This window comes from Leptonychotes weddellii, chromosome 4, assembly GCF_054177405.1.
Source record: "Leptonychotes weddellii isolate Sample4059 chromosome 4, ASM5417740v2, whole genome shotgun sequence".
Taxonomy (NCBI): Eukaryota; Metazoa; Chordata; class Mammalia; order Carnivora; family Phocidae; genus Leptonychotes; species Leptonychotes weddellii.
In genome coordinates this window covers 95,169,518-95,185,503 of record NC_138372.1, presented here as the reverse complement: position 1 = coordinate 95,185,503, position 15,986 = coordinate 95,169,518, and the positions used below count along the sequence as shown (strand labels likewise).

Genomic DNA, 15,986 nt, shown 5'->3' with positions numbered 1-15,986 from the left:
TTCTTTCTCTTCTCTCTACTGCTCTAAAAACATTACCTTGCTCTCCTCCACACTGTTTGTCATCTCTTCTATTCTTGGTTTTTTAGTCAGAGGCAACTTCTCTGCTTCTTCCTCTTCTTCAATTACAGTTTCCTCTGCAACCTGACCAGCAGGTACAGTTAGAACTACAAGCCAAAGGACACCAATTGGAGGTGATGAATACATAGTAAAACAAAGAGGTTTTGTCTGCTTTATTATTTTTTTTTTAAGATTTTATTTTTATGTAACCTCTACACCCAATGTGGAGCTCGAACTTACTACTCCCAGATCAAGAATCGCAAGCTCTACCGACTGAGCCAGCCAGGTACCCCTGCTTACTTTAAATTACAAAATAAATTGAAATACATTAGCTGAAATCTTATTATTCATAATCTCTTTGGATTTTAGAATCAACAGGTAAAGCATGGCCCTACAGAGAGAAACAGAAAAGATTCGAGTATCAGATTTGGAAGGCATGCAGTTAACACACAGGTCTGAGGCTCTTATATACAAATGACTAACTCGGAGGGCACCTGGGTAGCTTAGTCGGTTAACTGTCTGCCTTTGGCTCAGGTCATGATCCCAGGGTCCTAGGATTGAGCCCCATATTGGGCTCCCTGCTCAGCGGGGAGTCTGCTTCTCCCTCTCTCTCTGCCACTCCCCCTGCTTGTGCTCTCTCACTCTCTCAAATAAATAAAATCTTTAAAAAAAAAAAAAAAGATGTCTAACTCTAGGGGCACCTGGGTAGCGCAGTTGGTTAAGCGTCCAACTCTTGATTTCAGCTCAGGTCATGATCTCAGGGTGGTGAGATCCAGCCCTGCACTGGGTTCCTCACTAAGTGTGGAGGTTGCTTAAGTTTCTCCCTCTCCCTCTGCCCACCCCCACCCCCACTTGCACACACGCTCACTCTCTCTTTCTCTCTCTAAAATAAAGAAATCTAACTCTAGGTTAAAAGCTATGGCCAATAAGCTTACAATTCCTTGGGGGTAACTTGGGTAACTTGTCTAATGAAGGCCTAATGTCTTTACATAAGATTATTTTTTTAGTATATGTGCTGCCAAAGCGAGCACTTTACATAAGATTTTTGAGAAACTTCCCATGAAAGCAGTTTGCCATTCACTATATCCAATTTAATTATTTCTCTTTTGTAGACAAATAAGAAAAGGGTCAACAAACACATCAATGCACTGCACATCTATCAGAATGGCTAAAATTAAAAAAAAATAGTGATAACACCAGATGCTGACATGGATGTGGCAAAACTGGATTATTCATAAATTGCTAGTGGGAATGTAAAATGGTACAGTCACTCTAGGAAATAGTTTGGCAGGTTCTCTGCCAAACTATTTACAAAATTAGACATGTTTACAAAACTAAACATGTACTTAGCATGCAACCCAGCAATTGCACCTTGGGGCATTTATCCCAGAGAACTGAAAATTTATGTTCCCACAAAACATGTACATTATTGGTCATAACAGCTTTATTCATAGATAGCCAAAAACGAGAAACAACTTAAATGTCCTTCAAGGAATGGTTAAACAAACTGTGGTAATCCATACCATGGATACTATTCAGCAATAAAAAGGAATGAACTATTGATAAAAACAAAAACTCAGATTTTAAGGGAATTATGCAAGAGAAGAAAAGCCAAGCTCAAAAGGTTCCATTTACATGATTCCATTTATATAATATTCTTGAAATGACAAAAGTATAGAGGTAGAAAACAAATAAGTTAGTGGTTGCCAGGGGCCAGGAATGGGGTGGGAAAGGAGGTAGCTGTGGATATAAAAGTGGCATAAGGGATCCTTGTGATGGAACTGTTCTCTCTCTTTTTTTAGAGAGAGAGTGAGCGACAGAGAGCATGAGCACGTGCGAGCAGGGGGTAGGCGGGGAGGCAAGTGCACCAGAGAGGGAGAGAATCTTAAGCAGACTCCACACTCTATGGAGCCCACATGGGGCTTGATTTCACCATCCTAATATCATAACTTGAGCCGAATCCAAGAGTTGGATACTTAACCAATTGAGCCACCCAGGTGCCCTGGAACTGTTCTTTGTCTTGACTGTGGTGGTGCTCACACAAATCTACACTTGTATTACACTGCATAGAACTAAGTGCACACACAAACACATAAATGAATGCATATAAAACTGGAAAAATCTCAATAAGGTTGGTGAATTGTATCAATGTCAATTTCCTGTCTGTGATATTGTATTACTGCAAAATGTTACCAATGGGGGAAACTGGGTGATAGGTACACTGGATCTCTCTGTATTATTTCTCACAACTGTACACACTGGGGCACCTGGGTGGCTCAGTCAGTTAAGTGTCTGACTCTTAATCTCAGCTCAGGTCTTGATCTCAGGTCGTGAGTTCAAGCCCCGCACTGGGCTCCACGCTGGACATGGAGCCTACTTAAAAAAACAAACTATACACATAGCTATAATGACCACAAAATAAAAAAGTTTAAAATTCTATTTAGGTTTTAGGGTACATTACGATTTTTGTTTAAAACAGAAAATTTACATAGTTATTTGGTTTGGTTGATTTAAAAATTAGCTTGTATTCCTTGGGTACTCATCAATTGATGGCAATAGAAAACAGCTTAGATACCTGCTAAATGGAAAAGGCAGTTTAGTCGGGATTTTAAAACTTCCTGCAGATAATTCACAAAATCTCAGCTTTCCTTCTTTGTGCCTGGTTAAATATATTTCTAAAAAGTAGTGTAAAACCTCAAATATTTTTCCCCTCAAAACAACTCCATTCTCATTTATTTAACTCCATTATTAACAGAGTTTCTCACCTACCCAACGAAGCCCCAAAACTTTAAACCATATTCACAAAAACATCAATAGTATATTTCCAAATAAAACTAGTAAGATTTTATGATACCAAAACTTGGATTATATAGGTGTTTTTTTTTTTTAATGTTTTATTTATTTGACAGAGAGAGAGAGCGAGAGCACAAGAGCATGAGCAGGGAGAGTGGGAGAGGGAAGAAGCAGGCTCCCCACTGAGTAGGGAGCTCAATATGGGGCTCAATCCCAGGACCCTGGGATCATGACCTGAGCCGAAGGCAGAAGCTTAACGGACTGAGACACCCAGGTGCCCCAATTATACAGGTTTAATGCCTACTTTTTCTTTCTATGCTACAAAGATCCACCAATTTAAATAGTTTGAAAATTATAAAATCCCCATCATTATATAGGCCAAATCAAAATTTTGGTGATTCAAATGCAATAAACCAACCCACCTCTTTCAAACTCCAATATATATATATATATTTTTTTTTTTTTAGACAAAGAGAAAGAGAGTGCAAGCAAAGTAGGAGGGGGGCAGAGGGAGCAGGAGAGAGAAACTTAAGCAGGCTCCATGCCCAGCATGGAGCTCAAGGAGGGGCTCAATCTCACCAACCTAAGATCATGACCTGAGCCAAAATCAAGAGTCACTTAACCAACTGAGCCACCAGGGGCCCCCAAACTCCAGTATTTTTAAGGAATGAGGTTGTAATGATTAGTTTCTCTTAAAAAAAAAATTACTGATATATTTCTTGAATAAGTAATACATTCATGTGGTTCAAAAATTAGAAGTTATGGGGCACCTGCGTGGCTCTGTCAGTTGAGCGTCTGCCTTTGGCTCAGATCATGAACTTATGGTCCCAGAATAAAGCCCCGCGTCAGGCTCCCTGCTCAGAGCGGGGTCTGCTTCTCCCTTTCCCTCTGCCTCCTCCCCCTGCTCATGCTCTGTCTCTCTCTCTCTCTCAAATACATAAATAAAATATTTAAAAATATATTAAAAGTTACAAAAGCATATGTAGTGAAAAGTCTCCCGTCCATCCCCAGCTACCCAGGTGCCTTCTCAAGAGGCAACCAATGTTGTTTTGTTTTTGTTTTAAAGATTTTATTTATTTTACAGAGACAGAGAGAGAGAGGAAGAGAGAGAGAGCACAAGCAGAGGGAGCCGGAGAGGGAGAAGGAGGCTTCCCACTGAGCAGGGAGCCTGATGTGGGACTTGATCCCAGGACCCTGGGATCATGACCTGAGCCGAAGGCAGACACTTAGCTGACTAAGCCACCCAGGTACCCCCCACACTTTTTTTTTTTTTTTTAAGATTTATTTATTCATTTGAGAGAGCGAGAATGAGAGAGAGTACATGAGAGGGGGCAGGGTCAGAGGGAGAAGCAGGCTCCTCGCCGAGCAGGGAGCCCGATGCGGGACTCGATCCCGGGACTCCAGGATCATGACCTGAGCCGAAGGCAGTTGCTCAACCAACTGAGCCACCCAGGCGCCCACCCCCCACACTTTTTTAAAAAAGATTTCATTTATTTATTTGACAGAGAGAGAGAGCACAAGCAAGGAGGCAACCAATGTTATCAATGTTATTCTTGAATGTTCCTTCAGAGATGGTTTAAGTCTATGACTATATTAGCAAATATACATATATTTCCCCCTTTTTAAAAAATACAAATGTAGGGGCACCTGGGTGGGTCAGTCGTTAAGCGTCTACCTTTGGCTCAGGTCATGATCCAGGTCCTGGAATCGAGCCCCGCATCGGGCTCCCTGCTCTGTGGTAAGCCTGCTTCTCCCTCTCTGCTCCCTCTGCTTGTGTTCCCTCTCTCCCTGTGTCTCTCTCTGTCAAATAAATAAATAAAATCTTTAAAAAAAAAATACAAATGTAGCATATTCTACACACTGTTCTGCATCTTACTCTTATCACTTAACAATATGGTTTGGGGATGAGACCCTGCTAGTATATAAGGCATTTCCTCATTGTTTTCAATAGCTGTGTAGTATTCCAATGTATGGGTGTACCATTTCTTTTTTTTTTTTTTAATAATTTTTTTTTTTTTTTTTAAAGATTTTATTTCTTTATTTGAGAGAGAATGAGATAGAGAGAGAGCATGAGAGGGGGGAGGGTCAGAGGGAGAAGCAGACTCCCTGCTGAGCAAGGAGCCCGATGTGGGACTCGATCCTGGGACTCCAGGATCATGACCTGAGCCGAAGGCAGTCGCCTAACCAACTGAGCCACCCAGGTGCCCCGGGTGTACCATTTCTTTATCCAAGTTCCCTACTGACATATACTTAGGTTCTTTTTATTTTTCACTTTTTATTGGAGTATAGTTGATCCACAATGTTACATTAGTTTCCCTGCTCACTGGGGAGCCTGCTTCTTCCTCTGCCCCTCCTCCCTGCTTGAGAGCACGTGCTCTCTCTCTCTCTCATAAATAAAATCTTAGAAAAAATACTGATAGATATTGCAATCAGTTCTTTAGAGGATACATGAATTTACACTCTCAGCAGTGATTTTTTTTTTTTAGATTTTATTTTTAAATATTCTCTATGCCCAACGTGGGGCTGGAACTTACAACTCTGAGATCAAGAATCACAAGCTCTACTGACTGAGCCAGCCAGTGATTTATGAGTGCCTATTTCCCCACACCTTTGACAACACAGTGTTATAATGGTATCTCAGTGCAGAACTGACTTGCATTTCTCTTGCTATGTATGAAGTAGGTTGAATATATTTCCATATTTTTAAGATCCATCAGTATTTTCTGTAAACTACTGGTTCATACAATTTCCTCTTTTTTCTACCAGACTTTTGGCTTTTACTCACAAATTTAAATATATTAGGGAAATTAGACTTTGCCAGCCTAGTATCCGTTTCTTTTTTTCTTGGAGCCAATCTGGCATCTGTCATTCTTTTAGTCCCACTAGTTACTTCAATGCCTCATTTTTAGAGGAATATGGAGTGTCTAACATATCTTTTCTTTTTTTTTCTTTAAGATTTTATTTATTTATTTGAGAGAGAAAGAGTGAGAGAGAGCATGAGAGGGGAGAGGGTCAGAGGGAGAAGCAGACTTCCCACTGAGTGGGGAGCCCGATGTGGGATTCGATCCTCGCACTCCAGGATCATGACCTGAGCTGAAGGCAGTCGCTTAACCAACTGAGCCACCCAGGAGCCCTCTAACATATCTTTTCATAAACACTTCTCTGAATGGGATAACTCACCTTGCTGTCCATCTTGCATAGTTACAATAAATGGCTGGCCAATGCTTCCAGTAGGGATTGCAGTTTGGATATTACCCAGAGGGACTCCATCAGTCACTATGGTGATGACCCTCTGGCCTCCGCTCCCCACCACTTGCTGGATTGATGAGTCAACAGAATTTCCCTCTATGATTTCCTCTGAATTAGCTAGAGATGACAAAAATGAATTTGAAATTTCAGTGTTTTAAAAAATAGGAGTATAACAATTTCAGCCTCCTTGAAATTGATTATATCAGGGACAGGAAAACTTGAAAAAAGAAGTTAGGTTTAAGTTTCTAAAGCAAGCTCTAGTGAACAATGCTAAGTCAGAAGAGAAAAGAAGTAGTGAATGGAATAGAACAGTATTTTCTAAAATGTCTTCACTGAGATGTTAACAGCTTTCACTAAGAGTGGGTTCTATGCACAAATACTTTCAAAATGCCAGTTTATATATGTTTAAATTGTTTGTTTTGTAAGAAGTATCAGAAACCCCAACAGACTAATGAGCACTGTGATTCTCCAATAGGGCATAAGATATGCTGAGCTTCCCCAGCATAGTTGATCTTGGAATTCTTTTTTCAAGAAGCATCTTGAAAGACTAAATCTATGGAGCTTAGAAAAATAATTGCAGAATAGATCTATTTCTATAAGAAAATGGAGGTATTTAATAGTGAATTAACAAAATAACATGTCAAGTAGACAAAGCATTGATGAAGTCAAATGGCACAATGGCAGACACAAATGGCAAGTGGCTTCTCCCATCTGACAAACAATAATATTAACAGCAACTAACACTGACTACTTACAATGTAACCAGGTACCCTTCTAAGAGCTTTATATATATTATGTTGAATCAAAATTTTCAGTTTGGTAATCAAAAAAGGGGGAGGAGGCGCCTGGCTGGCTCAGTCAGAAGAGCATGTGACTCTTGATCGTGGGGTCGTGATTCAAGCCCCACATTGGGTGTAGATATTACTTAAATAAATAAAACTTAAAAAAAAAGATTTTCAGTTTGGTTAGTCAATATCCCCAACAATTATTAGGGAAAGAGTTCCTACTATTCCACTACAGAATTTCTCTATCTAAAGAGTCACAGGTAGAACTTTGTACTAAGTGGGATATGGACTATCCACATGAGACACATTCAGGTGGTTTAATGGAAATAGAGCATTCACATCTCTTAAAAACAAAGAAGAGTTAAATGTTATAGCTGAAAAGACCTCAAAAGATAATCTGATCCAACCATGCAACCTCAGCCAGAGGTGAATAGACTGAGACCCAGAGAAGTTAAGTAATTTATCCCAAATCAAAAAGCAAATCAAAATAACAAGCACGAGTTTAATATATTGCTTTTTCCTCTGCCATGCTGCTCACTCATACATGTTTGAGTAGAGATCTTTATGATTACTGCCAGTCGAAAAAACAGAATTGGAGGAATGTTCTCATCACCCAAATGTCAATGGCAGAAAGAAATCAGAACAATCTGCTTTCATTTATGATGAAGCAGACTGTCAGAAGGCTCCAGAAAGATTCCTAGATGACAATTTAGCCCTACCTATGACTATCTGCCCCTACTTATATGAAGCCCTGAGCCTTCTCCCCACAGGCTACCAGCTCTGGCTAAGTGACTTGAACCTTTTTTGTTCTGCATATCAGAAGGCCACTATATAGCATGTATCTGCCCAACTCCATTGGAAATGCCAAAATATCATCTCCAGTGAAAGTAAAAGCAAGCCACCCTGAAGTACACATAATATGACAATGAGAGACATAGCAGTCCTACGTATTTTGATGCTTTAAATACAACACATCTAAGCTGCTATTTTGAATCAGTCTATGATAGCATCAGTCAAAACATAACATAGAGTATTTCCCAAATAATCTGCTAATAGAAGACTAAACATTTCAATCTGAAGCAACTGGAGTCAGGGCAAACAAATTTGAAACTGCAAAGATACGAAGAAATAACTGAGCCATTCTCTAATATTATTCAGCCATCTGATTATATTGCTTAGTGATTTTTCTTTCTGATGCTCAATGACTCTACATTCCTCTTTCCTAGATGTCTCTAATTAACCATAATTTTTTAATATTTCATGCAAATTAAATCTGCTGGAAATGTAAAAACAAAAGAAGAAATGGCGATTCACCCAGCAGATATCCCTTACCCACCTGCGGCTCTGTGGGAGTTGGACGAGGGGGCTGATGCCTCAGCAAGAGCTGCAAGGGTGGCCAGCACTGAGGTGGTGGAATTTGACAAGTGTGGTGCTGAGGAGGCATGGGGGTCACCTATTTTGGTAAAAAAGGTAAATGAGGTCTGGCAGACAGAATAAATGGAGATTAACTAAAAATGGCTTTTATTAAATCAACACCTCAGCTTTTCATTCTAATGTCCTTCCTTTTCCTCTCCAATACAAACTGGTATAAACCAATGATCATGGTGTTAACACTCTTGGTTTAGAAAGGTTTTCCTTTAAAGTGGATTAAGGTAATATGCTTAGTATAGAGCCACTATATTCCCCACAGTTGCTCATTTTTTCGGCACTGACAGTGCTGAGCATTAGGAGCTAACAGACCAAGAGTGCCACCTACTCCCTAGGCTGGCTGTACAGAGCTCTCCCTGGCAGCAGGCGGTAAGCACACAAAGCATGCTCTACCCTAAACTAGGTGGTGCTGAGGGAAGAGACCCTGCAGGCTCTACTTAACCGTACTGCATCTACCCATCAGCTAGACAGGTGGGAAGACTCGGAATGACCTCTAATGCAAGGACAGTTAAAAACCAGACATTTAGTTTATTGAACATCAAAGAGTAGTACAACTGATTCTTGCTAAAAATAATTACCTACTTTAGTTTTGTCATGATGTGCTTTTTTATAACCTTTTCTTGTATCTGTGTGCTATTCTTACAGCTAAGTTCCAGGAGGAAAGTACATTAGATCTGGCAACAGGCATGCCTAACTTTATGAACCAAAAGTATTACTTGACAGTTTTGCATAAATTTAACTTTTATAAAATGAATTGCATTTCCCTATGTCTTTCATTATAATTTCAAAGATACTTTTGTGCCAGTTGTGAATTTATTGCCTCTCAGCTCCAAATCTACTCTTCTTTGCCTTGCCTTGTCACACTGAAGCTGGACCCTATCAATATTTCTTGACAGCATGAAATTAAGTTTTGTCATACAGAAGTAGTGGCTGCTCCCTATATTGGTTATTCCTGTATTCTTTTTTTTTTTTTTTTATTCATTTGAGACAGAGAGATACAGAAAGAGAGAGAGAGCATGAGCAGGAGGAGGTGCAGAGGCAGAGGGAGAAGCAGGCTCTCCGCTGAGCAGGGAGCCAGATGTGGGACTCGATCCCAGGACCCTGGGATCATGACCTGAGCTGAAGGCAGAGGCTTAACCATCTGAGCCACCCAGGTGCCCGGTTATTCCTGTATTCTTTAGGGTTCTCCTCACCTCTTAATCTACTATTACTAATAATTTTTTTATAAATTGTACATGTTTGTTTAGGTATCTTAGAAATTATACATATTATATATTATAATAAAATTATACAAATCACCATGTAGTTTTGTCTCCGGACTGGACTCTGAGTGATACACTTATCTTCTTTTTAAATGTACTCTTAATTTTTTTTTTAAGATTCTATTTTTTTAAGTAAGCTCTACACCTAATGTGGGGCTCAAACTCACAACCCGAATATCGAGAGTTGCACGCTTCACTGACTGAGCCAGCCAGGCGCCCCTCTTAATTTTTTTTAAAGATTTACTTATTTGAGAGAGAGAGCGTGTGCGCATGTGAGGGACAGAGGGAGAAAGAGAATCTCAAGCAGATTCCACACTGAGCACGAGCCTGATGTGGGGCTTGATCCCACAATCCATGAGATCATGACCTGAGCCAAAACCAGGAGCCGGATGCTTAACCAATTGAGCCGCCCAGGTGCTCCTTAATTTTTTTTAAGATTTTATTTTTAAGGTTTTTATATTTAAGATATATTTTTAAGATTATATTTTAATCTCTACACCCTATGTGGGGCTTGAACTTACAACCACAAGATCAAGAGTTGCATGCTTTACTGACTAAGCCAGGTAGGTGCCCCAATGTACTCTCAATTTTTGTTTTCCCACTAACTATGCTTAAAGATTCTTTGCAGCCTTTTGTCTATCAAAAAGCCAGTTATCTGTACAATACTTAAAAATACTTAAGGAAATTCCTTTTTAACACTTCTTATAATAAATCCATCCAAAGAGCAAAGAATTCTTTTCTGATATGATTAATGTAGGTAATTTAACTGGTTTATAAATTTAAATTTCAAAAAGTAGATTACTTGTATAGTACTCCTAATAGCTACAAACTATCTTCTTTTAAGTTTATTATTATTTTTTCAGTAATCTCTACACCCACTGTGGGGTGTGAACTCACAACCCTGAAATCAAAAGTTGTATGCTCTACAGTCTGAGCCAGCCAGGTGCCCCAACTACAAATGATCTTAATCCAGCTTCTGGATGAGAGTGGCAGTGGGGGATTACAGTGGAGATAGTGATGATAACTCTGTTTTATTCTAATTTTCTCATAAAATACTCAGGGAACCAAACAGTCTGAGTGGAACACAGTGCCTGACCTCCAGAAAGGAATCTATGTCTATCCAATGACTTCATGCAGAGCAAGATCCAGCTATAGCCTATTCCCCGTTTCTACTAAATTCATGCTTTTCCCATCACTTAGCTTATCATCCCATCACTTAGCATATCAACACTGACATAAGAACTCACAAATGAAACAAAAAAGGAACAAGCAATTTTTATATATATTTTTATATAGATCCCTCAGGTAGGTTGGAATATATATGACAATAACTCACTAGCAATCAAAAACAAGATTGTTATTATTTTACCACAGTTAAAACACACACACACACATACACACACACAAACATACACAACAGGACTGTTATAATTAAAGTTCAAGTAGGCCAAACATCAGGTAGGTCACTCAGTTAAAGTAGAATAGCTAGGTAAAACTACCTTTTAAGAAAGCACTGTATACTTTTTAGTACATAATGATACCAAGCTAAGGGTGTTCTCCCTTTGATTTAGACATAATGACTCACCCAACTTCCCCTTAACAGCAAAATGAAAAAAGAACATTTGTGAAAAATTGGGTTTAATATTCTGACATACACAGTTGAAACTGAAAAGAGATGATACAAATTACCTCTTTAGACTTATCCCAGTGAATTTTAGGAAAATTAGGTACTTTATTGTTAAACAATATTAATTGCTTCCTTCTCCTCAATATAAGACCCAACACCAAATAAAGTAAAATACGCATGGATGCTGTTGTTTTAAAATGGCATTATCAGGGATGACTCTTGCTACCTATTCAGAATGTGGCTTAGATAAACTCTTCATACCAGGATTTAGGGGAGTGTGCTATGGCAGGCTAGGCAATCTCAGTGAGTTGGTGAAAAACTAAGTAACTTGCCCAGGTCACACAGGTAGTAAATGTCAGAGCCCAGATTAGAACTCAATTCATTAGATTCCACAAAGCCTGTACTCTTTATGAACCAATACAAAGCTATTTATATTTGACTCTGGAGCGCATCTTATGATCCTACAGAAATAGGAAATTCATCTCCATAACTCTTTTTTGCCCTGATTAATGTTTAATTTAGTCTGCCTTTCTGAACCACTGCAGTTTGATGGTAGCACTGATGATCAGTGATATCTTTAGTCACAAATGGAAAACTGAAAGCAAACTTTATAATACGAATTTTGTTACCAAAAATATCCATCAAAATGATAATCCTAGGATACTTTCAGTTAATTCTTAAAAATATTACTGGATGGATGGGCACCTGGGTGGCTCAGTTGGTTGAGCGACTGCCTTCGGCTCAGGTCATGATCCTGGAGTCCCTGGATCGAGTCCCGCATCAGGCTCCCTGCTCGGTAGGGAGTCTGCTTCGTCCTCTGACCCTATCCCCTCTCATGTGTTCTCTCTCTCTCATTCTCTCTCTCTCAAATAAATAAATAAATAAATCTTTAAAAAAATATTACTGGATGGGGGTGCCTCAGTGGCTCAGATAGTTTGGCGTCTGCCTTTGGCTCAGGTCATGATCCCAGGAGCCTGGGATCCAGCCCCGCGTTGGGCTCCCTGCTCAGCGGGGAGCCTGCTTCTCCCTCTCCCTCTGCCATTCCCCCTCCTTGTGGTCTCTGGCTCTCTCTCTCTGTCAAATAAATAAGTAAAATCTTAAAAAACATTTTTTTAAAAATTACTGGATGATGGGGGAAAAAGAGGGGTGGCTTAGTCAATTAAGCGTCCGATCTTGATTTCGGCTCAGGTCATGTTCTCAGGGTGCTGAGATCAAGCCCCACATCCGGCTCTACACTTGGCATGGAGCCTGCTTGGGATTTTCTCTCTCCCTCTCCCTCTGCCCCTCCTCTCCCCACCTTGCACATGCATCTGCACACATTCTCTCTCTTAAAAAAAAAAAAAAAAATTGGGTAATGGGAAAAAAGCAGCCACCCACCCACCGTTCAGGAGAAGAAAATCCTTTAACCCAGTTGAATAAGACAACCTGAATTTGTCTTATAACTTTTCTCCTTTCTTTTATTTGCATTGGTTATCTCCCCTGAAGGGAGAGGTAGGTAGAACAGTTTCATGGGTAAGACGACACTGGAGAGATCAGCCCTATTATGTGGTGATTTGGCAATCTAAATTTGTAGTTGGCAACATACGGAAGAGAGAAACAATAGGTTTGCCAAAAGCAACATGACAAACATGATATAGGCCCATGGGAACCAAGGCTAAGAAGCTGTATCCTAAATGTCTTCAACTTTGCTTGTCATTTCAGATCAGGGTCTGAAGAATTTGAATAGTTAGATTACCAACTCCAGCTCCTTTTACATGTTTGTGAATATATAACTTTACTGGCTTCTAAAGACTTTTGGATTATAAAGGTACTTGTTCTAATCACTGTGGCCTGAACCACAACAAATCCAAAAGTCTGTGAATGTTCTGATTACATGTATTTATTATTGTATATTTAACCTAAACTTTTTGAATTATCAAGCTGAAAGCAAAGCACAGTGATTTTTAAATGATAGTTGATGGCCTATAAAATGAAGGTCATTACTGCCCCCTTGAGGGCATAACAGAATAAACTTTCACTGAGGAGTTATATTTTCATTTAATACTAGCTATTACGGAAGTCCTGCTAGAAAATGGAAATACAAAGTCTCATAACCTCATAAAGTAGATATTGTTATATCACAATTTTGTAAATAAGTAAAGAAGGCTTAGAGAAGTAAGAGTTTTCCCAAGGTCAAGCATGTAGTCAATTAATAAATCAGTATTTAAATGCAGTACTGAATGTAAAATTTTATGTATATTTTATCTGCTCTATTTTGCCACACTGCCCCTCAATAATAACACTTCACTCAAGATCTTTCTTTGATATTATACAAACTTAACTAGGAATACAGTGTCTTTTTTTTTTTTTTTAAGATTTTATTTATTTACTTGAGAGAGAGACACAGCGAGAGAGGAAACACAAGCAGGGGGAGTGGGAGAAGGAGAAGCAGGCTCCCTGCGGAGCAGGGAGCTGGATTCGGGGCTCCATCCCAGGACCCTGGGATCGTGACCTGAGCAGAAGGCAGACGCTTAACGACTGAGCCACCCAGGCGCCCCACAGTGTCTTATTTTTAAGTGAAAGTCGGAAAAAGAAATTGAGTCAGTTGGAAAATTTATTTAAATGAGGACACAGATTCCCTCATTGTAAAACAAATACTTGTAAAGAAATGTTGAAAATAGCTCAATTTGCTCCTTTTGCAATAGATGTTTTTGTTAAAAACATACAGATCTCTGGGCGCCTGGGTGGCTCAGTTGGTTAAGCGACTGCCTTCGGCTCAGGTCATGATCCTGGAGTCCCAGGATCGAGTCCCGCATCGGGCTCCCTGCTCAGCAGGGAGTCTGCTTCTCCCTCTGACCCTCCCCCCTCTCATGCTATCTCATTCTCTCTCTCAAATAAATAAATAAAATCTTTAAAAAAAACAAAACAAAAAAACATACAGATCTCAAAATGTGCTTTTCTCTATTTTGTTGTTACTTATGTTCCCAAGAACAAATCAAAGCTCTTACACTTTATTCAAATAATCACATGTACCTCTTTTATATCCGCACTCCAACACCCATTTACATTTATTCTGGTTTGTCACTGTTTTAAACTATGAATATTTAACTATTTTCCTTAGTGGTACCATATTGAAGCACCCTTATGTTTTCATTTTGCGGTCACATACAGATTAATCTGTAAAATATTTTACTTTTAATACCGTAAGCACTCATATGTAATCCTTGTGTATGATCTCCCCTTCCCCCAGGAAGAATAAATGCATTGGCTTTAAAATCTATTATAAATCTTCTATTTGGAGAATATTTTAATAAATGAGTGGGTATCAGACAGGGTATGAATTCATCTCACAGGAAAAACTGGGGTCCTGTTCATTTTAAGTCTAAAATAAATGCCACGTTATCAGATTATTACCTGAGGTTGTTTTGGTGTTGGCTGAAGAAACAAGGCTAGCAAGGTTGACAACTTCTCCAGATGTGAAGATGAATGGGGCAGCCACAGTCACAGGGTTGGCTCTCTCGGGATTAGCATTCACCTGATTCTGCATTGCTTCCTACAAAACAAGGCAGCATATTTCAAAGTCAGAACTCGTTAGCCTTAGTTATACAGTTCTTGAACAGCCACCCCACCCCAGTGCTCTGTGGAGCAGAACAAGGTGTGGCACACCATGTCCCAGGGAGCTCAGAGTTCTCAGTAAGACTACTGCTTTTCTTTTTTGTTTTGTTTGTTTGTTTTCCAGACCAGGGCAACAAAGATGTTAGGTTGCTTTCCCAAGTTTATTTTATTTTTTTTAAGATTTTATTTATTTATTCGACAGAGAGACACAGCGAGAGAGGGAACACAAGCAGGGGGAGTGGGAGAGGGAGAAGCAGGCTTCCCACTGAGCAGAGAGCCCGATGTGGGGCTCGATCCCAGGACCCTGGGATCATGACCTGAGCCCAAGGCAGACGCTTAACGACTGAGCCACCCAGGCGCCCCTGGAACTTGTTTTTTCCTATTTGGAAAATGAGGGGGTGGCCTAAGAAGTAATTTCCAGCATGAACATTCTATGATCAATTATATACAGGTCAATGTGCTAGCAGGAGATCCCTGCAGCAAATCTACAGAGAACAATATTCTCCAGAGTTTTGTCCAACTACTTGTTCCATTTTGCCACTGAAGAAATTCCTAAGAGAATATATAACGAACAAATAAATGAGTGCCAGATTATTTATTTATTTATTTATTAAAAGATTTTTATTTATTTATTTGACAGAGAGAGACACAGCGAGAGAGGGAACACAAGCAGGGGGAGTGGGAGAGGGAGAAGCAGGCTTCCCGCGGAGCAGGGAGCCCGATGCGGGACTCGATCCCAGGACCCTGGGATCATGACCTGAGCTGAAGGCAGACGCCTAACGACTGAGCCACCCAGGCGCCCTATTTATTTTTTTTTTTTAAGATTTTATTTATTTATTCGACAGAGAGAGACACAGCGAGAGAGGGAACACAAGCAGGGGGAGAGGGAGAAGCAGGCTTCCTGCGAAGCACAGAGCCCGATGCGGGGCTCGATCCCAGAACTCTGGGATCATGACCTGAGCCGAAGGCAGACGCTTAATGACTGACCCACCCAGGTGCCCCTCAGAAGCAGTTTTCTACAAACATGTTATCCACTTAAGAAGTCCAATTACAAAAGAGCTCTAAATAAGGAGCTGAAGGCTAAAGAAGACAACCAGTCTATATAGAACCATCAGTCAAAAAAAAGGAATAAACAGGGCGCCTGGGTGGCTCAGTTGGTTGGACGACTGCCTTCGGCTCAGGTCATGATCC

General features: G+C 40.0%; 1 protein-coding gene across 6 annotated transcripts in view; it reads right to left on the bottom strand.

Moving 5' to 3' along the window:
• GABPB2 (GA binding protein transcription factor subunit beta 2) overlaps window positions 1-15,986 on the bottom strand; it is a 32,182-nt gene that overhangs the window by 5,638 nt on the left and 10,558 nt on the right. For 3 of the 6 annotated variants that reach the window (XM_081815933.1, XM_081815930.1, XM_081815929.1), the window contains 4 exons: window positions 14,595-14,733; window positions 8,221-8,337; window positions 6,031-6,216; window positions 37-164 (listed from right to left, as the gene is read on the bottom strand). In XM_081815933.1, coding sequence (XP_081672059.1) covers window positions 37-164; window positions 6,031-6,216; window positions 8,221-8,337; window positions 14,595-14,733 — 570 coding nt within the window. The remainder of the gene's footprint in view (window positions 1-36; window positions 165-6,030; window positions 6,217-8,220; window positions 8,338-14,594; window positions 14,734-15,986) is intronic. The other 3 variants (XM_081815934.1, XM_081815932.1, XM_081815935.1) reach the window with 2 other exon arrangements.